The sequence below is a fragment of the Anneissia japonica genome, unplaced genomic scaffold (genome assembly GCF_011630105.1).
Source record: "Anneissia japonica isolate Jap-2015-1 unplaced genomic scaffold, ASM1163010v1 scaffold1065_len1792383_cov172, whole genome shotgun sequence".
Classification (NCBI taxonomy): domain Eukaryota; kingdom Metazoa; phylum Echinodermata; class Crinoidea; order Comatulida; family Comatulidae; genus Anneissia; species Anneissia japonica.
In genome coordinates, this window is record NW_022684135.1 from 1,358,848 (window position 1) to 1,386,700 (window position 27,853).

General features: G+C 34.9%; 2 protein-coding genes across 2 annotated transcripts in view; both read left to right on the forward strand.

Moving 5' to 3' along the window:
* Nucleotides 1–14,002, forward strand: part of LOC117103649 — a 29,343-nt gene extending 15,341 nt beyond the window's left edge. Inside the window, exons 15-24 of the mRNA XM_033244238.1 lie at nucleotides 45–177; nucleotides 600–737; nucleotides 906–1,081; nucleotides 1,602–1,742; nucleotides 3,298–3,436; nucleotides 4,323–4,639; nucleotides 6,118–6,253; nucleotides 9,595–9,902; nucleotides 10,375–10,513; nucleotides 13,605–14,002. Coding sequence (XP_033100129.1) covers nucleotides 45–177; nucleotides 600–737; nucleotides 906–1,081; nucleotides 1,602–1,742; nucleotides 3,298–3,436; nucleotides 4,323–4,639; nucleotides 6,118–6,253; nucleotides 9,595–9,902; nucleotides 10,375–10,513; nucleotides 13,605–14,002 — 2,025 coding nt within the window. The remainder of the gene's footprint in view (nucleotides 1–44; nucleotides 178–599; nucleotides 738–905; nucleotides 1,082–1,601; nucleotides 1,743–3,297; nucleotides 3,437–4,322; nucleotides 4,640–6,117; nucleotides 6,254–9,594; nucleotides 9,903–10,374; nucleotides 10,514–13,604) is intronic.
* Nucleotides 14,003–27,853, forward strand: part of LOC117103655 (polycystic kidney disease and receptor for egg jelly-related protein-like) — a 31,219-nt gene continuing 17,368 nt past the window's right edge. The window contains exons 1-13 of the mRNA XM_033244250.1: nucleotides 14,003–14,080; nucleotides 14,630–14,759; nucleotides 15,938–18,889; nucleotides 19,328–19,475; nucleotides 20,033–20,128; nucleotides 21,067–21,248; nucleotides 22,332–22,526; nucleotides 24,385–24,515; nucleotides 24,810–24,966; nucleotides 25,492–25,667; nucleotides 26,542–26,650; nucleotides 27,382–27,404; nucleotides 27,672–27,822. Coding sequence (XP_033100141.1) covers nucleotides 14,003–14,080; nucleotides 14,630–14,759; nucleotides 15,938–18,889; nucleotides 19,328–19,475; nucleotides 20,033–20,128; nucleotides 21,067–21,248; nucleotides 22,332–22,526; nucleotides 24,385–24,515; nucleotides 24,810–24,966; nucleotides 25,492–25,667; nucleotides 26,542–26,650; nucleotides 27,382–27,404; nucleotides 27,672–27,822 — 4,528 coding nt within the window. The remainder of the gene's footprint in view (nucleotides 14,081–14,629; nucleotides 14,760–15,937; nucleotides 18,890–19,327; nucleotides 19,476–20,032; nucleotides 20,129–21,066; nucleotides 21,249–22,331; nucleotides 22,527–24,384; nucleotides 24,516–24,809; nucleotides 24,967–25,491; nucleotides 25,668–26,541; nucleotides 26,651–27,381; nucleotides 27,405–27,671; nucleotides 27,823–27,853) is intronic.

Genomic DNA, 27,853 nt, shown 5'->3' on the forward strand with positions numbered 1-27,853 from the left:
AAAGAGTCTTGTATTAGCATCTGCATAATAATGGTATCTTTCAGTTTATGTTTGAAGTTCAAGAAGATATTGCCAATATCACATTTCAACAAGCAACTCCACAGCCCAAATTTAACACATACCCTATTGCAGTAACGAATATCAGTCAAGCTGCACATGCCAAATGGACTCTAAACGGTAACGTACCATCTTCAGTGTATTAAAATAAGTTTAAGTTGGTGATTATTAATCTGGTGGGTTTTTAACCAATCAATCCGCTAATGCGGAAAAAGCCAAAATCATAACAAAACATTAACCCTTCTGCTAGTGAGGGAAAAGCCCAAAAAACCTCAGAAAAATAACAGTGTATTTTTTGCAAATGCAGAAAAGTCATTAAAAATTAATATTGTAATAAAGGTTTGCATAGCGAGGTAATAATATATTAAATGCTTGCGGTACACGACGTAGAAAATTTTAAAAAGAACTGTTGTTTTTGTTGAGAACGTCTAATATTATTATTAGTATTATAATAAAATATTAATGATAATATAATTCAAATTAGCCCTATAATATTTTAATGATTTTGCAATAATAATGTGTTAAACATTATGTGTCTACAGGAACAAAACCTATTATAAACATTGCTATTGGGACAGAAGACAGATTTAACTTTACTGTCAATCCAGGAGAAACGGTATCATTTGACAAGATTTCGGCAGACGGGAGAAATTACTCAAACGTTATTGCATCAAATAAAGGTAAATTTCAGTAATAAAAACAACATTGTTTTCATCATCATCATCATCGCCATTATCATTATAATTATTTTATGAATTATGTCAGTGATAACAATAATAACCAACAACCACAACAACAGTCAGGTGAATTAATGATATTTAAGTCTAAAGATAAATTTCTTTCCGTAGGTTTGTGTCGAAATCCTCTGGGATTGCAGTCTTCAATTACAGTAAATGATTCCCAGTTTGAGGCATCATCAACGCTGATGTCAACAAACGCCACGTTTTATCCTTACTTGGCGCGGCTTCATAACCCTATCGGTGCTTGGCTTCCAAATAGTACAGAACGTGATCAATGGATCCAGGTAGGTAGAAAAGTACTTGAGGACGTTGTTTATATGTTTCATTAGGTGTACATGGCCCTTAGATTTTTTAGATTTATTACAGTTATAGTTATATAAATTAATCACAGAAGGTTTTTTTGCAAGCAAGGTCACTGAAAGTAGTACAGTAGTGCAGCTGGACTAGCTATTTCTCACTCAAGGATTTAATTGACAGTTTAATGCGTCATAAACCTTGATATACTAATTGGCAAATACCCGACTAGTCGGGTTAAAATGTGCTCTGTACACATCATGTTTTTGTCTTTTTCTGGTACTGCAAAAATGCTGTTGCCTTTGTTTTTGTATTTTTTCTTCCTCCTCCTCCTCCTCATTCTTCTTTTACTTCTTTATGTAATATCCTGTTTTCTTTTGTGTTACCACAGTTTACCTATGTATTTTTATGCCAATGAAGCAAAAGACATTCTCTGTTTTACAAAAAAATTTAGGCCAAGTTTTATTTACTTTATCATTCGTTAAAATAGTACTGTTAAACACTTAATAGGTTGACCTGAAGACGTTGTTTGTTGTCACGGGTATAGTAACTCAAGGTGTTGACTCCGTAATCAGTGGATGGATAGATAATTTCACTATATCATATAGCCTTGATGGTTGCAGTTGGATTTTCGAATCTGATAACCATAAGGTAAGAGCTATGTTTTGATTTTATAAGCAACTGCATTGTGACAAATTATTGGTGGTAAAGATTCGCCATTCCCCGTATCTATGGGGGGAGGGACGTGGGGGCGCACGTCCCCCCAAAATTACTCCCCCCCCCGATCTCCCTCCCCAATAATCACAGTCAAGTAGTTAAAAATCACCTAAAGTCACCTTATTTTGCGAATCAGCGCTCCTTAACTGATTATCGAGGCCCCACTTCACCTTCGCGCAGCCATCAGCCCAACCCAATTTCAGGACTTATCACTAAACAACTCAAGTAATAATTTTCAAATGATAAGAAACTGACAGATTATTTAATAAATTCAAACTCATAACATTCTGCTGTTTATTATGTTACTGTGGTAGTAGCCGACTTCCTCAGAAGACACGTGGCCGTCATTAACCTGATCAGGCAAAAATATATAAAAATAAGCAATTCATACTAGCAAAGCTGCAAGTCACAGGTTAATCTCTACTATTAATTTCACCCTACCTAAAATGGAATAAATATTCATGCCTTACAAAATTCTCTTGGGTTGCCTACTTAAACGATTCTACTATTTCAGAAACACAGGAACATAGAATGGAGGCACTTAATAATTTCATTACATAATGCTAATTTAAAAAAAATCCTATTTACAAGTTTACTGCCTAGTTCTCTTGTATTAATTTACTAAGAATAAATTGGAATCATCTTGGTAGCCGCTGCGTACAGTATGACCTGAAACTACTCTCATTGTGTCTTAGTGACTGACTAGAATGCAAGTTCTTTCGAAACCGCCGTTAAAGCTGTTAGTTTGATGTAAAATACTGCCCATGACTACAAAAAAAAGAAAATCATTTTAGTGAAATTTTTGGGATAGTCTTGGGTATGTTATACACTCAGTAGAACAAATCAAAGTCAACGTATTGAGCCGAATATAAAACGTACAAACTGTGACATACCTATCACGTGAGCAGTAAATGTAATGTAATGTAGTTCGATTTATATAGCGCTTTATACCGTAGTCTCAAAGTGCTGCGGACTAGCTTGTACGGTAACTTTTTTCTCCCCTAAGGGTCTCTTCATGTTTGAGCTACCTGGTAAACTGGTACTAGCTACTCTTGTCTGTCCACAACAGGGGCTGTATGAACCAGTACACCAGGGTAACCCCTACTCATCTCGAAAGATGTACTGGATTCTTTTATGTGCACACGAGCCACATTGTGTACACTGGGCCTACGGTTTATAGATCTTATCCGAGAAGAATATTTCACGGCATTTCGTTATTATAGAAAATCTAAAGCAAGTGTTGTCATGAAAAATTAACAATAGTTATTCTATTTGATTTGATTTGATTTGATTTATTCGATATCAACAGAACAACATCACAAAATCGGAACAATAAACAGAGAAACAAAAAAGAGAAAACAAGCAAGTCATCATTGTTGATATCTGGGATAACCCTCTAAATCCCAACACAGGATTTATTTCCAGAGGGGTCCCTATAAATAATAATTTATCATGTAAATATAATCTCTATGTGTTTTCCTACATTCAGCAATATATTGCCAATTGGGATGGACATACACCAGTGACGAACATTTTTGACAACCCGCTTATTGCCAGATTTATACGAGTAATTGTTGTTGAACAATTCAGACAAGTTGCACTCAGATTTGAACTTCTTGGATGCAAATGTAAGTATGAGTAAAATATTTTGTGAGCATAAATAAAAGTTAAATTATGAGTATTTGGTTGAACTTTATGACTAGAACAATTCAGTCCAAATAATTTACATATTTTAGGGCGGCAGGTTTTGGAAATATAGGAAAATTACTTTGCATTTTGCAGATGATAGCTGATAAAGTAAATTAATTTCTATTCCCAATGGGATTCATTTACCATTATTAAAAATTATTTTAAAATGTGATTACATTTTTTTCATACATCTTTTATAGAACTTTTCGTTGATGAGCAATGCTGGTTACAATTATTACAACATGTTCCTATTCAAACACTTTTATTATTATTATTTATATATTTGATTATATTGTGTTCACGATCCTCCGCAGAAAACCTGATCTGAATATTATCAGAGCAAAAATTTCAGTCACCTTATTTTTTGTTATTTGTGTTTACTTGATTCGTGAAAGTGTCCCAATTGTTATGTTATTACATTTTTCTATCAAAGGTATATAGTTATCTGTTAATTTGTAGTTAGGAGCTTTCTTTGTTTTTGTAGGTAGCTTTGATCAGTAGAGTAAGAATGCTTTGATCTTTTGTTTAAATCACTGGTACTGTATGTCACCTACTAGAGGTAATGTTTTGATTAGTTAAACACTTTTGGTACTAGTGCATATAAGCTTGCTAATATGGATAATTTTTTCATTCCTGATGATGACATAATTAATGTCGAAATATTGAATCCCAACACGATGGCGTGCATTTCAATACTTGGAGTATTATACTTTCTTATCTGAGATTAATCAGTGGAATTTTATTATTACTAATTTCAGTTTATTATTATTACTAATTTCGTCTACCTAGCGTCAAAGACAAATAATAGTCAACATTTTCTTTCAGCTGGTGAAATTTGTTTACATCAGTTGGGAATAGAAAATGGTGAAATCGCTGACGAACAGATTACGATATCAACCGAGAGCGATGTGATGTTTAAACCATCATTTGCTCGACTGACAAAGACTGATAAGGAAAATCCAGGTGGTTGGTGTCCAAATATTACTGACGTAGTCAATAACTGGATAGAAGTAGATTTCAGAAGATTTACAACAGTTACTGGCGTAATTATTCAGGGTAGTTACAGAAATGCATCACACGGATTATCAAAGTTTTATCTCGGTTACAGTCAAGACGCAATCTCATGGACCAATACTACAAAGGTATGTTACATTCCAATGATTTTAAAAGAGGTCTTGCTGTTTTAGTAAGTCAGTAAGTCAGCATATATACTATAAACATTGGCGTAACGATGGGGCCTTGGCTTCCTGAGAGTGACAATTCATTGTGTGATTTTAGATGTGCTCGTCTTTAATTATGATCATTGTATTCTAAATGTTCTTAAAGACAAAATATAGTATATGATATGAGTGGGGAATCCAGGAATGTTTAATAGCGCCCAATGAGAGACTCTCACTGATAAAGGGTGAATACTACCTCAGCCCCACCATGGTTGTGGCTGAGGTAAGAAAATTTATGATTACAGCACCTCTAAATGGCCGGAAGTGGCACTTACAAACTTTTAAAATTAAACAATTTAGGGGCCCTTTAATTCGCCACTGGATGATAATATAATATACAGTCAATGTCAGAAACACATGTAGGCCTATCAACAAAGCCCTTTTGGGTCAGGGTGCTAGATCAAAGATCATGTGGTTATTAGAGGCCCTTTTGGTGCCCCTAGGGGTTGGGGCTCTGCGGACCGCCGCATGAGAGCGCATAGGCGTTATGCCATTGACTATAAAAAGTATTATCACACTTGTATTCCTCACATTTGTCTTCATAAAATTTTAAGAAGCATCCGGTTATTTAAAATAGTGCGCTGCCTCTTTGCTTGACCCCAAGCCTTTTGGTTGGTCAATTTCGGACTTTTATACCTGGTTGGTCCTTTCTCACAGTGGCTAAATTGAATTCCTGTTCATGGAAATCAACAAGGAGTTTTGCCTAAAGGCAGAAAGATTCCCTTGAGGAGACTTCATTCTCAGTAGAGGCATTCTTTCTACAGGATTAGCCCAAAGAGGCAGCTTATCTCTTTCGGAAGCCCATATATGTGACAATCTTGCGTTTCTGATGACGCCTGGCCTCCAGCATATCTATTATATTGGCCTGATGGTGCCTAATATCCACCATGTAAGCTTTTTTTTTTAGCGTTGTAGGCTGATCGGAATTACTACGGGCGTGCTAGCTGTATCATAGAATGGACCTTTCCGTTAAGCCCACACCTTAGATATTTTTGCCAAGGTCCACAGAACAGACAATTGCGTTTGTGGGACAACACGTGTGTTTGTGATACACACGCGTTTTCCTGGCCCTGTTCTGATTGGTCAGTTGTTAAGTTTGATTGACACTCCAGAAAGGTCCACTGAGGCAAGGAGTTTTCGGAGTTTTCTCCGCATTGTGACTAAATTGAGATACTGTGCTCAATCATTAGTCTGTAATCTATCATACAGACATGGTATCGAATAAATATGGAAGAATTACCCTGGAAATAGTTGATAGATGTGAAAATTATGTATGATTTTTTATGTGGTGATTGTTTTGTGGTATCATATTCTCATCAATATAATTACAAATACAATTATTAACCATCTTGTCTTAACGAATATATATAAAGTAATACACAATTTGATTACTTTTGAAGATCTTTTCGGAAGAGAATTTAAGCAAATCTCAAAAACGGTTAATGCTTGAAGAAGCGATCTTCACAAGATTTATACGCCTGCACGTTGTTACTCTAAGTCAGCTCTGTGTACGCTTCGACTTTCTAGGATGCAAAGGTATTGGTTTTCATTAATACATACATACAAACATAAATACATACATAAATATCAACTCAACAACATCACAATCACCGGATATACAGAATACAAAGAAACAAAATAAAAAAAATAAAAAATGCAATGCAAGACATTTTCATTGATATATCTGAGATAAACCTGTCTCTTATACACATCTAGATGCGTATAAGAGACAGGCATCACACGGATTATCAAAGTTGTGGGGTTAGCAAGTCCCAGCTAACGTCTATAAAAAGTGCACAGTGACCAGTAGTATTTTCTCTGCAACTGGCGGGTTGGTCGGCGGCAAAAAATAGAGCAGGCCCTTGGGTAGATGAGCAATGGGATATGTGGTCAATAGCAGAACTCAGCTCGGTGAAGGCGGAGAACCACGATAGCTGCTGCAACCAGCTAGAAGGGCAGTCAACGATTGTGGATCCTGGCCAGTTGCTGCACCTGTGTCCATCTTCTACATGCGGTAAAGTACCTGTAGGAACTGATGTCCATAGGAAGAGAGAGGTGCAATAGGTTTACAGTCACAACCATGTTGCTCCTTATTGATGTGCAGGTTTTTCTCTCTTAAAGCCCTATGGCGAGGGACAATTGACGACGGGGGCAGGTGGAGGATACCACTGGGAGCCTCTAGTCATGAATCTCCACGTAGGCGGCTCAGGTGTGATTGTCGCCTTGTAGTCGACCTAGAACGACGACTCAATCCGTATCCTACCTGGGTGACAAAGCAGCTAAATCTTGGGATAGCACTGCTTTCCTCAGAAGGGAAGGGGAAGAGAAAAGGATTCATAAAAAAAAGCTTGTTCCATCCAAATCTGCTCGTTTACCGTGATTAGCTGATTATCCAATTTAGCAGGACAATCCTAATAATCTAGAACGGTGGTGGGTAAAGTCTTGAGCCAATACAACATTGACATAACAGCACTCTGTGAAACACGCCTTCCAGATTCCTTGTAGCTTGAAGAACGTGGATCTGGACAACTTCTTTTGGTGTGGCTGTCCAGCAAATAAGCTGAGACAGTCAGGTGTCGGCTTTGCAATCCGCAACCAACATCTGAAGTTCCTTGACAAACTTTCTCAAAGAATTAATGACCGACATATCTACTTGTGTTTGAAAGTATGTGGAGGATACGCTACCATCATCAGTGCATAGGATCTCTGCACCAAGATTTTTCAGGTCTCAGCAGACACAATTGGCTTTGCTAAGAAAAACCACAAGGATTGGTTTGATGTGAATGATGCATCTGTGAGCTCCTTGCTTGATGAACTTCACTTACTTAACATGAGTATGTAAGTCAGATGCAACAGGATAAAACAAATAGCCCAAGCTAAGCTTCGGGAGATAAAGAACAATCGGTGGACTAGCAGGACAAGAGAGCTCCAGGCAGCTGCTGATAGAAAAGATACAAAGAAGTTCTTCAGCAAACTCATGGCTGTGTATGGGCCATCATCCAGAGGAGGTGCCCACTCTCTGATATAGAAGGAAAGACCTTGATTAAAGAACCAGCACTTATCATGGGCACAGCATTTTAACCATCTTTTAAACCGTCAGTCAAATATATCTCGGATGATAAGTTAAAATTAAACAAGAATATTGATAAAATTGTTAAAAAAGGGAATCAAACGCTTTATTGGTTGAGGAGACTGAATAGATTTAAAATTAGTAATATCATGCTTAAACTATTCTATGAATCAGTTATTCCGTTTACTTTGGTTTTATCTTGCATTGCTTGATTAGAATTAGGAGGGTCTGTAAAACAGCCTCTAGAATTATTGGTTCAGCAGTTAATGATGTGAATGGCATTTATGAAAAACATACATTGAGGAAATTAAATAAAGTTATGGAAAGTGGTTCTCATCCATTGCGCAATGAATTCACGAAGAATAACTCGAGCCGGCTTAGACCACCAAGATAAAAAAATTCACGATTCAGGTTTCTTTTGTTCCAAATGCCATTCACATCTTTAAATATAATTAAAAGAGAGTGTTTTAATATAAGGACTTTTTAATTAATAATAAAATAATAATTATAATAATGTTGAGAAGAATACATAAAATTTTATTGGGCAATGTTAAGTTAAGATTTTTGCTTGTTGCACAGTTTTGTCATCATCCTTTTAGTTGTTATTGTATATTCTTGATGTATTTTTTGTTTGTGGTCTTGTATTAAATTCATTCTTGATGTTTTTGTCCTGCAGTGAAGGAAAATAATTTTCATGAGACTATTTTAAACTCATGACGAATAGTGATCTATATCTATGTCTATATCTGATGACGCCATTGCTGATATACAGTACTCTTTGCAAATGATTGTGCATTAATCGCCTAGACAGAAGATGACCTACAGGGCATCCTGAAGGATTTTGCTAGAGGAGCTCAACGCTATGGCCTCTCCATCAGTATTAAAAAAACAAAATTCTTGTTCCAACCAGAGCCAGGCAGCTTACCCCATGAACCAGTAATAAACATAGGTGACAATCAGCTGAATGTGGTGCAGAGGTTTTGCTACTAAGGTGGCCTCCTTTCACAAAATGCTTGCATAGAGGATGAGATCACGTCACAAATTGGAACAGCAAGCACTACTTTTGGAAGACTACACCATAGATTGTGGTCAAACCATGCAATTCGCCTCAGCACAAAGATTGGTGTCTATCAGACGGTTGTACTAACAACAGCACAAAGCAGTACGACAGTGAGTCATCGGCTTGGTAACGTCGACATGTGAAGAAGCTAGAACAATTCCACCTACAATGCCTTCGTAAAATCTGCGGCATCTCCTGGAAGGATATGGTGCCCAACACAGATGCACTTGAAAGCTGTAAGATCGAGGGAATCGAAGCATTCCTTATCAAGGGTTAGCTACGATGGGCCGGTCACCTCATACGCATGGAGGGTAACAGAATACCCAAGGCACTCTTCGATATATAACTAACCGGTGGACAGCGAAGACGAGGAGGCCAATATAAGAGGTACAAGGATGTCCTGAAATTCAACCTGAAAACCTGCGATATCCCCACCAACACTTGGGGGTAAGCACTCAGCCGCTTACAATGTCGATCCGTCTGCTGTGCTAGTGTAAATAATAAATAATTTAGGATCGGCGCATCAAGCAACTCCAAGAGGCACGCTTAGCCCGTCACGCTGCTTAACAGCAGCCAATATTAATAATAATGAATTAATGAATTAAAATGTCAAAAGTTATAATATATATTCTAAAATTTACCACAACTTGGATTCGAACACTTGTTCTATGTTACGAATGCGAAATAATGCAAGAAGCGCATTTGATTTTAACATTGTAACGCTGTTATCTTTTTAATTTTAAAAAGACTCTAGGTTGTGTCACGAGCCATTGGGTTTAGAAAGTGGTGCTGTACCAGACAGTAAGATCACTGCGTCATCATTCTACCCGGGGTTCCCTACTCTTTATGCACGGCCAAACAATGGTTATGATTGGCGGGCATATTCTACAAAAGAGCAATGGCTAATGGTTGAATTTAGTAAAAAGGTCGTTGTTACTGGCGTAATAACAATAATCGAACAAGTGAATTCCTATTATGTAAGCAAATTCAAAGTGGCTTTCAGTTCTGACATTCGGAGTTGGACATTTATGAAAGATCAAAATGGCGACGATAAGGTAAGTATTATATACCACAATTGCACTTGTAATAGTCGCACATATTGTACGTTAAGATATATATGGAAAATTATTGGTTTTTTAAGTGTAAGCCTAAACAAATCCAATGGTTATACAACACGTATTTGAGTGTATTAGATATAAGATAATTCTCAGACATGAACTATTTTCATATCCTTATCATTCTCATCCTCAATTTTTATTTTCATCTTCATCCTTATTCTTATCACCTTTAAATTAACACCACTATTATCATTAATATCACAACCACCATTACAATTATCACCATTATCATTATATTATCATCATATAATCATCACCATCATTGTCAACGTTATCATTCTCATCACCCATCATTTTCCTTGTTATCCTTATCATTATATTTTATCATTTAATTATTAATATCTTTATCGGCATCGTTGTCGTTAATGTTATCATTATTATAATTCACCCATTAGTGTATTTTCAATAGATATTTGATGGAAATGTTGATCGAATAAGGCAGGTAAAAACAATATTTGAATATGCCGTGGTGGCTAAATCTGCGCGTATATACCCCACCGAATCTTCGCCTTTTCCAGCTCTTACAATTGAATGGCTAGGTTGTTACGGTAAGCATGAATTGAATTTTTACTTAATATTTCACTTTTCTCTATAATCTATCTTTATCCTTCTTTGAACCATAATTATAGTAGGTCTTACTGTATATTTAATGTTGTTACTTCTGCGTTGCTTTAGTTTACTTGATTAAACTGTTGTTCTTGCTGATTTTGCATGAATATATGTGACGATTAATATTGAAACTTAACCTGTATCAGAAGCTACTCCAAATTAGTCTCAATCAAGGGAGTGTAAAGCTCTTCCAAATGTGTGGAAAATAGCAGAAAATGTAGGTATTAAATATATAAAGAAATAAAAGTATAACTTAACAAGCATCCAGAATAATATCCGATTTTAAATCAACAAATACATTTATATCTGTAAAACAACATAAGACTGTATGAAACAAACTCCGAAAAAAAAGTGATACATGACATTGTGATTCAGTATTTCGAACTATAGTTCATCTTCAGAAATAGATTATGTACACAATCTGACATGATTATATATTCATATTCAAATTAATCCAAAAAAGAGAGTACATCAGGATAAAATATAACAGCATACAAAGAAAGCATAAAACAGAACAGCAAAAAAGATAAATGACGAAAACAGCAAAAACAGTATTACCTATCATTCAGAAGCTGATCCGGCCGATCTTAGTCTGCCCTGGGGTCGTAAAGGATTACATTTGGATCTAGTCATTCATTCCATGTAATTCTTGTACCATTTGAGCAGGCACTCGCGTGACCATTTTTGTTCGTCATGGTGTGGGTCAGTCAAGCATAGCTCCTGTTTATTATCTTCGTCTTTTCAGTCTGGGTGGTGACAATTCATAGTAGTCTCTTGCACCCAGAATGTTACTAATTAATTAGTTTTTAGGTACATGATTTCATTTTATGTATTGATCAGATGTCAGGTGAACTGTATGTTGACTCTAACAGGCTGAACTAATATAATTAATAAATAATATAATTATTCTTTAGGGGCAGCCGTATGTTCCCATTCTATAAAATGTTTAGCTATGACGTCAATGGGTGTCTGCCCCATTACATATTTTGAGTTTACTATATATTACTTTGTTTTTCGTCATTGAATAAAAATGACAATTTCCATCAAATTCAAATTCCAATGACATTTATTCAGTGATGGAAATAATCAGGTGTTGGTTTATTTTTCTCGTCTTGTACTCGCTTCCTGTGACATAAATGGTTTTTATATTGTCACAAATATCATGTTTATTACAGTCGATGCACTTTAATGATAGATAAAAATCTTCCACATCAAGATTGCACTTAATCTTATCAACCAGAGTGTTCTTAATGTTTTTCCAGCCATTTACCTCAACATTTAATGGTGAACTTACAATAATTTGACACTGATCTTTAATTATACTGATAAATCGTTATTGAATCGTTCTAGTGTAAAAACTTCTTTTATTTTCTATATGAACAATTGCTTTCTAGCTTTTTTATCGTTATCCTTATCGTTGAAGTATATACAGGCCTTAAATGTGTAGATCAAAAATGCCAATAAATATGCAGAGACAACAGTTTGCAGAAACAATTCTTATGTAGTAGTGTTGATTCTTGAGCATACAGATATTGGTCACCAGTAGCATGTAGGTTTATAGCTCCAGGGGTCAAAGGGTCACCAGTAGCATGTGGTTTATAGCTCCAGGGGTCAAAGAGAACCTTAAATTATTGAAAGAAAATGTTCAAAATAAATACAATTTTTAGAATTAAAGACTTTAAACTAGCGCTCTGAGACTTTATTGTATAGAACTCTTTAAAGATGCTTATTGTTATTATTATTTAACAAATTACTATACTATATTTAATACACCATTGTAATTCTTCACTATTAAGTTTCCAAGGTGCTTAATTTGTGATAAAACTTTTGTAAATAAAAGTACACTTATATTTATGAATAAATAAATAAACTTTAAACTATTTAATAGTTTAAGTTTATGCTTATTCTACTTTCGTATTTTTGTGCTCATGTAAAATAGTTTATATACCCTATACAATACGACAATGACACTTCTTTGTATCATCATAACCATTGTCACTAGAGCCACCTGTCTGCCAAGATGAAGTGAGGACCATCTCGAACGCTGAATTGAAGTTATCATGGAAGAGGGACAAAACCATTCCTTATCCTATTATTGACCTGGATAATATATATACTCTTACTGGAATTCTCATCCTAGGAAGCAATGCTGATTTGTCATTCGTGATATCATATAGCTATAACAAATATAACTGGAAAACTTTTAATGATAACGCTGGTAAAAGACAGGTAAATCAACATGTAGGTAATATCAAGGTAATTCAACAAAAGGACGCACATCTCCGCTCTCGAACATAGCGCGTGCGTACAGTCCTTTGATCTTTACTGTGGCATCGACAAACCGATACTAGTTGCGAGTACAGCCGTCAATTATTAGTCTATGCGTGCCATTCGTTTTATGGTGTTAGTTTTTATTTTATTAATTTTGGGTACTTTGCAATGTTTGTTATATTTGATTTTTTTTTACCGCGAGCTTGTTAAATGCTTCTATAAACTGCAATTTGATTTGTGAAAATTGACCAAGAAAGTGAGAAGTTATAGCAATTCAAAATTTACGAATTTTATAAAATTTCATGTTCTTATGTAACATTAATCTGTCATTTTGACAATGTTGGCATAAGGTGCCAAGGACGAACATTTGAGTATATACGGAACATTTATTAATTTGATTATCTGTATTTTACTTTTGTAAATGCAAAAGGTGGATATAGAAATTACCTCATTAGTTATTTGTTACATATAACATACCAAGTACAATTTTACTCCACTGCATTAATTATGTTGGCATAGAAAAACATTTCTAATAAACAATAAAATTTTACCCAATATGATTCTATATGTGTTCCTCATTTTCAAATTTTTTGTAGCGGATAGATTCCATACTTTTATTCTGTTTTTCGTTGGACATATCATGTGGATAAATTTAAAGTTAAAATGTGCTACCTTTTCAAGAGTGTCATTTATAAATGGAATTCTATTTCAGTCTTACATCTTTAAACACTAAATAAATCATGGTATATTTTTTTTTAGAATCAGGTGATATTTATTTGACATCGTCCGATGCTACAGATGTACAAATCAACATAGAGTACTTCAATCTGCTCAACAGCGTTCTCGTGTCGGCAAATGCGTCTTTTGTTGAGGAAATTTCAGATTTTGAAATAGAGCCTCAACAGTATATTGGATATGGATACGATGGAGTCATACAAGGCACTCTTTCATCTGGTTCTCATTTAAAATTTGAAGTGAAGATGGACGGAGTAAATTTAACTTCCTATCTAAATGAAGATTACCTCCTTACACAGACGCTTGCTATTACGTTTACGCCAAACTGGACATCATTGGAAGGACTTAAGAACTTTTCTGTAATAGTTACTATTGATAATGTCATCAGCTATCCTGTATCCCTGTCTCTTATACACATCTAGATGTGTATAAGAGACAGATTATATAGCTATGACAAATATAACTGGAAAACTTTTAATGATAACGCTGGTAAAAGACAGGTAAATCAACATGTAGGTTAAATACCTATCAAGCCCGTAGCTAGGTTCTTCCAAGTGGGGGGGGGGGTTTTCTGGGCGTGAGGTCCATGGCAGTTGAAGCTCCGGAGGGGTTGGCAAAACCCCCAAAGCAAGAGGACTTTTGTGCTTTATGGTTCTAAATAATGCTATAAAAGCAGATATGTTTGAAAATGTCTGTGTCTGGGTGTGTCTGCAGTGCTTTAGTTGGGTTGGAGGACTTATTTGGGAAATTTAAAGAGGGTGTTTCGCTAGAAAAGAGAGTTGTTTGCTAGAAAAGGGGCGTTCTCCCGAACCATGAAAACCCCCCTGGATACGGGTCTGCCTATTCTGTTGTATCTGATAACTATGTTAATGAAAAGTGATTTACCCCAATCTCATACATTTTTTCCACTTTTTAACGCTTCCTTTCACATATTTTAATTTAGTATCATGTATGTAAGCAATGTAAAAGCATTCGTAATATTTTTTAAAAAAGAAAAATTAAAATTAAGCAAAAGCAAATTGTATTTGTATATATTTTTTTGATTTCAGAGCTTCTTGCTTTCTGGGCCTGATATTCAGATGTTTCATACTTCGTTTGATGCCAGATTTATTCAGTTCAATTTGATTTCCACATCTAAAAGGACAAAGGATTTTGAATTTGTACTCTATGGCTGCAAAGGTAATTTATGCTCAATGGGTGATGTTATTATCATCATCATCATCGTCATCATAACATAGTCATCATCATCATCATCATCATCATCACTATTCTTATATTTACCCTTATCCAAACACTTTATTAAAAAAAAAAGACAACATAAAAATGATTATCAGACAATTTAAGGGTTTGTGCAAAATAATAGTGTGTTTTAAAAAAAATTAAATCAAAATAATCTGATCTCCAATAAGACCTGAATATGGTTCAGGTTTATGAATCAGTGTTGGGTAGAGAGGCTACAACCCAGAGGAGGCATAGAAGCCTCCCTTTTCACCAAGAGATGTTATGAAATGATTATAGAATAATAAAACAGATTGTAACAGAGTTAGCACATAATGATATAAAATGGAAAACCATCAGGTTAGGGACCACACACGGTGCAAGCTACAAGATTATCTGTATCTTGGCTCTGTGTGTATGTGAGACGCATCATACCCACATTTTTCTCTCAAAATTAACTTCCAATGATTATACCATATTTGTTTTATTTATTTCTTTAGCACTACGTTTGTTCAATAAGATAAAAAAAACACAATGATCAATAAAAATATTTAAACACAGACAAATGACCTTTGTCGAGGGTATAGTACTTAATTGTTAATAGTAGATTTCAACTTACGAAGTTCGATCTTTGACCATTTTTTTGCTTTATCATTATTGACTAAAAATTCAAATTTTATCAAGTTCTTCAACTCAAACATTATCCATTGACAGTTTCTTCCTAGTCCAAGCTTGCATTTGATTTTACTTTTGTAAATGCAAAAGGTGAATATTGAAATTACCTCATTAGTTATTTGTTAAACATACCAAGTACAATTTTACTCCACTGTACTAAATTAGGTTGGCATAGAAAAACATATTTCTAACAAACAATAAAATTTTACCCAATATGATTCTATATTTTCTATATTCTTTCATTTAAATAACATGTGTTCCTCATTTTCAGATAGTTTGCAGTAATCACATAAATTTGTAGTGGATAGATTCCATACTTTTATTCTGTTTTTTGTTGGACATATCATGTGGATAAATTTAAAGTTAAAATGTGCTATCTTTTCAAAAGCATCATTTATAAATGGAATTCTATTTCAGTCTTACATCTTTAAACACTAAATAAATCATGGTATATTTTTTTTTAGAATCAGGTGATATTTATTTGACATCGTCCGATGCTACAGATGTACAAATCAACATAGAGTACTTCAATCTGCTCAACAGCGTTCTCGTGTCGGCAAATGCGTCTTTTGTTGAGGAAATTTCAGATTTTGAAATAGAGCCTCAACAGTATATTGGATATGGATACGATGGAGTCATACAAGGCACTCTTTCATCTGGTTCTCATCTAAAATTTGAAGTGAAGATGGACAGAGTAAATTTAACTTCCTATCTAAATGAAGATTACCTCCTTACACAGACGCTTGCTATTACGTTTACACCAAACTGGACATCATTGGAAGAACTTAAGAACTTTTCTGTAATAGTTACTATTGATAATGTCATCAGCTATCCTGTATCCTTATCAACATTGTTTATCGTTCAGTACGAGGTTACTGGCCTAAATGTGTCTGTTGCAGATCCATTTGTTGAAACCAATAAAAAGGTTCATATATCTTATGACATGATTGTGGGATCGCATCTGAACTGTTCTCTAGATGTCGGTGACGACGACTCCGTAATTTACAATGGCTACACGTTTATGAGTAGAAAAACTGGGAATGCTTCGAATCATATTCACACCTACAAGTCTGCAGGAGTGTATATTATAAACGTTAGCTGTTATAATCAAATAAGCTATGCATCTAATAGCACTATTGTTACTATCCAAAATTCAGTAGGGACAACAAGACTTAAGAGCTATACAGAGGTTGTCCGGATCACTTCGTTGGACAATGGTATTTTCAATATATCGTATCACTTTAAAAAACATGGAAAACTCCCAACCGACGCAACTGCTAGTTATGATTTTATTGATTCAAACAATGAATATACTATGGCACAAGAACTGGATTTTGTACCAATTTCGAATGGGGTGCTCCACTCTATAGACGTCCACCACTGGGGCTCCTATTCAGTTAATATCAACATTTACAACATGATAAGCTCTGTCAAGCTTAGAAAAACCTTTGAAGCAGAAAACATCATTGAAAACCTAGAAATATCAAGTGTTGATTATGCCAGAGTAAATGAACGCATTGCCTTCAATATATCTGTCTCTGCAGGGTCACGTATAACTTATATGATTAATTTCATGGATGGCAGCACAGAAGTCACTCCTCTGGGTGGTCATAATACTATGTTTTTCCACCAATTTATTTCTGACGGTTTATATAAAGTAACTGTTAATGCAAGTAATCTCCTTGAAGGCCAGGTTACGAGAGTCCACGAAATTATGATTCAATTTCCAGTTGACGGATTCGAAGTTAAAACACCTCCTTATATCAAGCTAGACGTTGATACCCTGCGCGCAGATATTCCAATAGTGTTAGAGCAGTCAGTTGGTTTCAACTTTCCCACTGGCGCTCAATATTCGCTTGAAGTGAATAGCGTCCCGTTTCTGTCAGGTAAGCTCTACGACCTCAATACAACGATTGTATTAGTAGCGTCGTTCAACATTACACTCTATCAAGTTGGTTTGTATCATTTACAATTTCACATTTGGAATCTTGTCTCCTACGAAATTTACGAAACAAGCTTTGAAGTATTGGAGATGATAAGCGGTATGAAAACTGTGTTGACTATGAACAACGTTAATGTATTTCGGTCGTCGGAGGACTCCGAGATACCGAAAGATGATGGAAAATTGTATCTTCCTCGAGACCATGCTCTAGTAATGAGTAGTAAGATAAACACAGGTTGTAACGTAACATACACATGGACGTGTGAACCAGACAGACAATCGAATGCGTCAACTACCCAACGTAATTATATATGGTTTGCAACTCCGGATACATATACCGTAACACTCAATGTTTCTAACCCTGTTAGTTACGTCATGTTCACAACAGATGTGGTTGTTCAAGAAACAGTAATTGAAACAAATCTGATAGGGTTTGGTCCAAGTTTAAGGAACACAACAACAGAGTTTAAATTAGACCTCGGCAAAGTGGGTACTGATGCATGTTATCATATTGACTTTATAGACAATACCTCAGAAGTTGGTTATATACAATATTTGGGATTTTGCAAAGCTTGCAATAATCGTTATGGTGATTTATCTGATGAATGCACAGAACTGAATTCTCAGTCACTTTGGCAAACGAAACATAGTGGTGAATCTGTAAAAATAACTATTGAAAACAAATTCATGACCCATGGTGTATACCTGATAGAGCTAATAGCGTTTAATCAGGCTTCTTACCTTAAGAAAACGCTCTCTCAAGTTATTACAAAATTACCATGTTTTTTTCCAAATGTTAGTGTAGCCGAATTAAATGCATGTACTGACAATTTTATGTGCGATACATCTACACAAACCAGACAATATTACGCATCAGTTAATATTTTCATCCTAGCGGAGGTACAACTAGATTGTAAATCTACACAACTTGCAGAATTTGTGTGGAAAATATACCAAATTGGTAATAACAAAAGGGAAATTATACCTTCTGACGTTCAAACCACAGGAAATGGTTTAAGTAACTTAGTGATACCAGCAAAAACACTCTTCTACGGAACATATATGTTTTCATTGACAGTCTCTATGGTTGGGGAAGAAGGATTAATTACCACAGATTCCACAAATCTTGGTATACTCCCGACACCACTACATGTTGGTATCGATTACGGAACATTCCGAACTATTTCCTGGAATCGTATCATAACCCTAGATGCAAGTGATTTAACATATGACCCGGATCTAGATATTTCTAACAAAAGCGGTATGAACTTTACATGGCAGTGTCGCCGAAAAAAGTACAAGGTGTCAAATGGTACAGTTGAAGACGTTACCACATTTCAATTTTGGAATGATAAGTTCACAGAATTAATTACTGATTCGAAGAGCAATATTCTATTTAACCCTTATAAAGAATCTACAGACATCGGAGGCTGTTTGGGAAGATATGGAGAGGCCAATGGCCATGTTCCTGGTGGTAAGTAAAACTTTTTACCGGTTTTTCATTCATTTGAAGTAATAATAATAATGGTAAGCTAGAACTAACAGGGCATGAAAGCTTGGGAATCACCGTCCCAAACCAAGATTAAAAATAAAATTCTTAAATACATCAATGCTGCGGGAAACAATGGCTGGATCTCAGAAGAAATACATATTTTATAAGCGGCAGCTAAAAAGTAAAGGTAAGTATACAACCAGAAATAAAACTAAAGGTTTAAAACAACACTAGTCCTTTTTCACTGGTGACTGAGTTGACCTCATTATACATATTGATTACCTTAACAGCTATCTTGATCTTATTTATATATATTTATATTTTGACTTTTTTTAATGAATAATAGACTACCTAAAGTTTTTTTCTATGAAGACAAGGCTATAATTTTTCTCAAGCAATATTGTTTACATAATTATAAAGGTGTGTTAAATGTAACTGGGCCAGTTGTAGTCATAAATACATTTGGAATGTATTGGAATATGGAATATGAGATTCGGCTGACTGTCTGGAAGAACAATCGTAATGGAACATTCAAACAGATACCTGTCTCTTATACACATCTAGATGTGTATAAGAGACAGACAACAGAGTTTAAATTAGACCTCGGCAAAGTGGGTACTGATGCATGTTATCATATTGACTTTATAGACAATACCTCAGAAGTTGGTTATATACAATATTTGGGATTTTGCAAAGTAAATACAGTGTTGGAATGAAGGACTTAATAAATACATCGTGTAGCATAGCTCTCAACGAATGTAGTCCTGTAAATAAATGAATAAAGAAATTGTGTAATAAAATGCCTCTGGCGGGACTCGAACCTGCGACCTCTCGCTGTCAAGGCGATATATATATATATATATATATATGTATTTGTAGTGTGTGTGTCTGTGTATAATAACTTGTGTGGTTGGCTGAATCCATGTCATATGACAAGTGTGCTCAATGCGAGAGCAGAGCAAATTATATTAAATATAATAATCAAATGTGACTAAAATCTCCACATCTTATGGCACTACAGACTGTTATCAATTAATTATTTTCATATTAGTATTTAAGATTATCATATTCAGTATTTAACATGAGTAATTAATTGGTTCGAACACAACTTTTTTCCTTTTACAGTTGCAAACTTAATTGTAAAATTAAGAAAAATCCAACAAATCGGTTGTCTATAGAGGCTAAACACAATGAGAACCGTGGTACTATTTTGTATTACAGGTATGTTACAATAAATCTAAAGTAAAGGCCAACTCAGACAGCGTCGTACGACGCAGCCCGGCGCGATTTGTTGTTGCGTCGGGTCTGTGTGAGTTGAACGCAGACGCAATGGTGTGCGTCGGGGGCAGTCGCGTAATAGAAGGCTTAAGACTGTCCCCGACGATAAATCGGGTCGGGCTGCGTCGGCCGACGCTGTCTGAGTTGGCCATAATGTAACAGAATCAAGTAGTAAAAACTCTGAAAAAAGGAGCATCTTACATGATGTACTAAATCTTATATACACACTTTAACCAACAGATGGAAATAATAAAAGATTTTGACAATAAATACAGAATAGGTCCTAAGAAGTATCCCATAATAGTAATCACCTGAATAATTGAAGAAATGTCTTCGATTGGCTGTTCCAATTTTCTGTTTATATTTCATGAATTTACAAAAAATAAAGTATCTTGAATTTCGAATCTTACATAAACCAGAATGAGATTAAATAGAAAGTTTGCAGAATAACCCCAGGGGCTAGATGAACAGAAAATACAGGCTTTCCCACCTTCAGATGTCATAGTAATTATACTAATGTTGTCCGTTTTTATTTTTAAAGGAAGAACTTATTTTAATGTGCTACTTATTAATTTTTGAAATTGATAATTTAGAGGACGGAAGATGGATAGCCTACTTCTGGCACTGGTACAGTCACTAGCAAATACTACCTCAACAATTTACCGGGATCCAGTTTGATATTTCAAACAAAAACACTGGCAACCTATTAAATGTATATTGTCTTTTATAGGGATATTCTCATTGCTGATGTCTCTTGGGTTATGTTTAGATAATTTCACCAAATTAGCGCCCTCATCGTGTGGACAAATCCGGTCTGATTAAAAATAGTTGAACGCTGATACCAATATTAACGTTTACTTGCTATGTCTTTTCTATTAAAGGTGGCGCCTGTTTATGTATGTAAACAATTTTTATCACGAAATAGACGAGAGTAGAGTGATATCATATGCGAGTACGGGGATAGATGTTGCAAATCTTTCACTTGAACCTGGATTCTTCATTGAGAACACTATTTATAGAATCGAACTTAAGGTGTCAAGGAATTCAAATTTTGAAAACTCAGGTAAGAGACATTATCTGAGTATGATAATTACTTCCGTAATTTTTTGTATTTTGTCATTGTCTGTCTGACTGTTCAGGGGGTGGATTAAGGTGGCGGGGGAGGGGAGTAGGGGCCGGTTCCTCTTTTCAAAAGTAAGAGAAATAAAAACGAAAGAAAGAAAAAAAAAGGGAAAAAAATGATTGACCAAAATGGTATTTTTGGCATCTAGAAAACAAACATTTCGCGGGTGCATGTTCTTACAGCAAAATTCATTATCATCGCATCACCAATATAGTCAAAATGTAGTGGCAACAAATTTCTCATGATCTTTTATCAGGGATTTTCAGTAATCATTGAGATCTAATTAATCTCTGTGATCCACCATAGAGAATAAAACTTTAATAATTGTCTGTGATACACACTCTTTCCCTTGTACTTCTTAAATTATAATAAAGGCACGTGCACTCGAGTCATGTATTGATAATTCAGATATTTGTGGGCACTGAAATACTGGTATCTTGTTGTAAGAAAATGTATTGGCTGTACAGGGTTTGTTATAAACCCTGCTTCATTATGCAGTTCATTTCAACAATTTTCAGGCATCTTTTGACTTACGAAATCACATTGCCACTGAAAAGTAGGGGGACCAACCTCCCTTAAAAATATGTGGGGGAACGTATCCTCTCCTTTCCCCCCCATGATCTGCGCCCATGGACATGCGTATTGTTCGGTATTCAGGAATAGGGCAGAGGTATACACTTTATGGAGTGACTGTTCTAGTTGGAAGTATATATTATCGTCATTAAAAATGATCCGTTGCATGCGCTTTGTCGTTTTTCAAAATAATCATTATTCAGTGTAAATAATGATTTAATAGAATTATAATTATTAGTATTTTTGTAATGAATATATAATATATATAGTACTAATTATATCAATACTTGTACTGAAATTAATAATAATAATAATAATTATTATTATAATTAAGAAAGTCTTTATCAATATGTCTTTGTTGTTGTTTCTGCAGCTATTAAATAGCAACAACATATGTTGTTGTTATTGCTAATTATTCCTTTGTTTGATCTAAACCTCTATTTTTCCAAGGTGTCAGCAAGTTGGATTTTGAGACAAATGATAAACCAGTGGAAGGCAACTGTGAGGTGGAACCGACGAGTGGTATTGAATCCGCAACTGAATTTATAATAAGTTGTGAAAACTATAAAGACGATGACATTCCACTCCTTTACCAATTCTCTGTGAGGTCAAACGATGAGGCTAACTGGGCTTTAATCTATTCCGGTAAGAGTTTAACCTTTCGATAGAATCTAGCTCCTTATAAATTGATTGATTGATTATTACTCCAGAACACAACTGCAATATGTATACATTTATAACTCATGCGATTGTTCGTATAGAAAATAAAAGAAATAAGAGAATTTTTTACACTTGGACGATTCGATATTTATCGTGTATACGATAACAAAATATTTTAACAAATCAAATCAGATGATGTCATAATCATGGAAAAACAATAAAATCGTTGCTAATACTACGATTTTTAATGTTTTTGCATGGTTATGATGTCATCTGATTTGATTTGTCGAAATATGTTGTTATCGCATATTCTAATAAATCGTTATCGAAATGTTCTAGTGTAAAAACTTCTTATTCTTTTATTTTCTGTATGAACAATTGCTTTTTAGCTTTCTTATCATTATCGTTATTGTTGAAGTATAAACAGGCCTTTAATGTAGACTTATAACAGCTAATTTTCTACTCATCTTTAAAGTTGTTGTGGACCTTTCGGAAGCGTATGTCAACTGACCATTGAAAACAGGGCTAAGAACAGCAATGTCGATCGAAAATGCTATTGAAAAACAAATAAATGTTGTTCATTTCATAGATTTTAGCCGCGATATCAGAGGACATGATGTTGTGTAGATTTACAAATCAAGTCAAAAATGAAATGTTACCTTTCTTCCGTTCTTTCTTGAATCAATCATTAAAATTGTTATCGTGTTTCACTATTTACACATTATGTATTATTATGTAGAATAAATGGTGCTGGCCTAACAAATGGTCACTGGCTTAACAAGGAGGCGTTAGCGCCCTGTGGGTACGGTACAACATTTCAAGGGCGTATGTTGTTTTACACCTTCTTATTAGGACATTTCTCAGTCAATTGTGAGCCAATAGTCCTGACAAATATGTTTATTATTATCTTAAGAGCGGGGCTCGATCGTGGCCTTAGCCAGTGAGGGCCCATACTTTTTGTGCCAATGACTACAGATTCAAGGATTCATTTCAAAATTATTTTAAAAAAAGAAGAAAAAAAGAAAATTATATTAAAATTTAAAAAGTATAGCCGCGTTAGTCTGATACAGTATAGAACAATATAAAGTAAATGACAGCAGCACTTTTGAAACTAACAATATAGAATTTATTCTCTAGCTTTTGTCAGGAGACTGTGAAGTCCACTGTGTGGACGAAAGCTAGAGAATAAATTCTATATAATTGTTAGTCTCAAAAGTGCTGCTGTCATTTACTTTATATTGTTCTATATTAAAATTTAAATATGAGAGTGCCATTTCCGGCAATCCAGAAGTGCCATTATCATAATTTTCGAACCTCAACCCCAACCATGGTGAGATTGAGGTTGCCTAGACCATCCATTTGTGAAAAATGTCCCCCTCACGCTCCCTCTATTTGGAATTCCTGGATCCTGATGGTGCAGTTTAATATATCAATGTTGCCTTTAACTAAAATATAGTTTGACATCACATTCATGCTGCATTTCTGGCCATTAACAGAACTGGTCCATGGCACCCGGCTTTTGGAAAAAACCCGGGTTATACATCCTGCTGGTTTGTTGAACAGCGAAGGGTTCTTAAATTATTTATTGCCACTGAAGCCCATGAGATGAAGTGAGTGATTGTTGTTTACATTCCAATGGCTAAATGTTGCTGGCAGGACCCTCTTTGTTAACTCCCAATGGACATTCTTAAAAACCAATTAAAGTTAAGTTTATGGAGCTGCTAACAGCTTCCTCTGGACCATTTGACAGCTCACTCTCAACTATTAGACAGCTCACTATGGACCATTTCTGCTAACGGGGACTTTCGCCTCATGTTACATGTTACTTATTGTTTTTCTTCAGGTTATACGTCAACATCAAGTGCCGCTCAATTTCCTGCAGGATCCGTTGCAAGTAACTACAGTGTTGCAATTCTAGTCCGAGTAGCCGACAGCCTCGGTTCTTTCGTTGAAAATGACTCACTTTCTGTTCAGGTGCCTTATTTTATATTAAAATATTCTTTCACAATAACATAACCTAATTGGGTATATATTAGCTGATGGGGTGGGGAGGGATGCAAAGGTCATGTGGGACCCAGATGATTAGGTGAAAGGGCGTCAGCTCACAAAATAAGGTGATTTTTAACTACTTGATTTTTTTGGGTGGAGGTGCGAGTAATAAGGAGGGAGATGAGGCATGCACACCCCTTCCCCTGTTCACTTCCTAGATATGCCAGTGACTATATTAATATCATGTGTGCATTAAAAGGTGTTCTCTTACTGAATTAGGTTTTACCGGCCCATTGTACTTATGAAGAAATCTTTGAAAAATACACATTGGTATTTGAGAAAGTTGCATCAATTGCCGGAGCTGGAGGATTTGGTTCAGTATGTAACATAGCTATTTCTATATCCGGATACTTGAACCGCTGCACTCAAATCGCACGTAAGAATACTTAACTGAACTTGACAGTTGTCACATAGTTCAGAATGATATTTGTGACGACGACAACATTTTTGTTTTTTTATGCTTCATGTTTACAATATTTATGTGTCTATTTCGTGAATACTTACCTGGATAACCGACTAATTGCCATTGTTCCCAAAACGGAACACCCCTTCGAAAAAAAATGGAATCCTTTATGTAACCGCTTGATGTTTGTGTTCCCTCCTGTAAGTGGCGAATTTTATGTTTGCTGTTGGTTGGGATAATAAAAAAATAAATAGATAATGATGATGATGATAATGATCATCATCATCAGTATGATAATAATAATAATATTAATATAATAATAATACAGATAATGATATTAATGATAATAATAATAATTAATAATAATAAATAATAATTTTGAAAGTGATTAATGGAAATGTATAATTTCTAAAAATATCTATATATAAAATAATCTATAAAAATATTTTTGATATTGCATTACCTATTTTAATTTTAATTAATTCTTTTGTTTTGTAGTTGAAAAAGGCATTAGCAATGGTACCATAAAAGAACTGCAAAAAAAAACAAGAGAAGAACTCTTACGGGCAATGTCAACTTTGAACCCAGCAAAAACACTGGGTTCTATGAACCAGATGTCTTCTGCGTTAGACTTACTAACTATGCAGGTTGAAGAAATTACACCAGTGGCTATGGTAAACTCTCATTAATTCATTGAATAATTTTCAATTATTTTTTTTACATGAAATTTGGGCTTATCAGATATATATATGTGTCTGTGTGTGCGTGTGTGTGTGTGTGCGTGCGTGCGTGCGTGCGTGCGTGCGTGCGTGCGTGCGTATATAAGTTAAATCAATCTGCATACAACGTTGTTTCGTCCTTTAAGGACTCATCAGTGCAGCTCAGATAAATTTGAGATTGAACCTTAGCTTGTAACAAGGCAGTTTAAAAGCACTCGTAATACCATGCCAAGAGTGCTCAAACACTGGATTATCTCATTGATGCAGAGAGATTTTATCTTTAGATCTCCGACTTTGTCCACAAATTCATGGACTAGTGCTGTTTCGTAAGAATTTCATAGGACATTCTCTGTATCTACTGGAACTGAGTCTTCTGTCGTTTAACATTGCATATCGAGTAGACGCATAGCTTGTTTTCCACTATTTGCATTCACACCTGGGCTGTGTATATATCTTGCCTTGGTTTGGCTCTGGGTTTATTAGTGGGGCTACATGTGGGGCTAGTTTGGGCCCTGCCTAAGCTGGTCAAACGTTTTGACTTTGTCTGTAACCTTGTTGCAATGATGAGGCCTGGAAGACCGAAATGGATCCGTCTGCAGATATTGGGATTTTTTCCAGTGGATACTTAGTTTATTTTGTCCTTTGTGATCGGATTTTCTCTACTGTTCCGTAATGAATTTTAATGTACGTACTGTACTGTACGTACTGTACTGTACGTAATTGAATTTTAACTCTGTTAGCTCATGGCAAACTTTAACTAATTTGAAGAGAGCTACCTATTTTTCTTATCAATAATGATATTGATGTTGTTATGCTGATTATTTCACAGCGCTTTGTCGATTATTTAGTTGGAACTTTCACTAAAACCATAACCTTCGTTGATGGTGCATCTGCGGAAGAGATAGAGGAATCTGCAAAATTAGCATTCAACTCGCTCGGTAAGTATGCATACGTCACTGAAGAATTGTTTGACCATTAAAAACAACAAAATGTAAACCAAATCCTAGGGCAGATGCAGAATTTGGACAACAGAGTGCACAACATTTTAAAAATAACTTTGGGAATATGGACCTCTAGGTGCCCAGAAATTGCACTCTCATACCTTAAAAATCCTACCGGTAATTCATATCATCAATGCAATACAACATTTGTTTTCTTAATTCAATTTGGTGGGAGCCGGGGGGTGCAATCGCACTGTCTGCACCCTCCCTCCTTTGCATCCACCCCAGAAAACGTACTTATTAAAGACATCAAATAAATTTTCAAAATAAATTTTAATTAGTAATATCGTTCTGTAGCATTTGCACTAAATTAATAGAAATATTTCTATAGTTAAAACATACTAAAACGTCAAAATCATAAATATTCCTTACAAATATTTACATTTCAAAATTTAATTTTTATAATTATTATTTTAAAATAAAAATATATTATGTTGTACAAGTAACATGGATGCCATATTGAAAAATAATAAAATTGTAAGATAGATTAAACATTATAAAGTTTATTGTATGAGAAGTTCAAATGAAGAATAAACGCAGGTTCCATTTTGTTGAGCCTATTGATTTAGTCAGTTGTGGCAAAGACCTGTTTAAGTTCTTTGTTAGTACATAATATGAATTGCTCACTGTTAACAAAGTGGTTACCAATGATTTTTTTTTAAATTCAGGGCGTTTAAGGAACAACGATGATGTAAGTTTTATTTATAAAATAATTCTTTTCTAAATATGATACCGAAGTAAGTAATAATAAACTATGTACAATGAAATTCATTATTAATTACCTGTATTTAAATATTTGCTAAAAGTTAAAATGTAACTTTAAACGGTATTTAATTTTGATATATGCTGATTTAATATAACATGAGAATTTTAATTTGTTATGTTGATTTGATAGATAAATCAAAGTTAACTTTCTATTTACTATCATTGTATCGTATTTCATTTTTCACATGATCAGTCAGGGTCAAACGACACTGGGTCAAAGGTAATTCAGTTCATGACAGACAGTGTGACAACTCTAATGGTGACTGGGCAAAGTGATATTAAGATTGCATCTCAGACGGTTGCAGTTACTATTTCAAAAATGTTTACAACAACTCTCATGAACGGTAATGTTACGATTAAATTATATATTTAGTG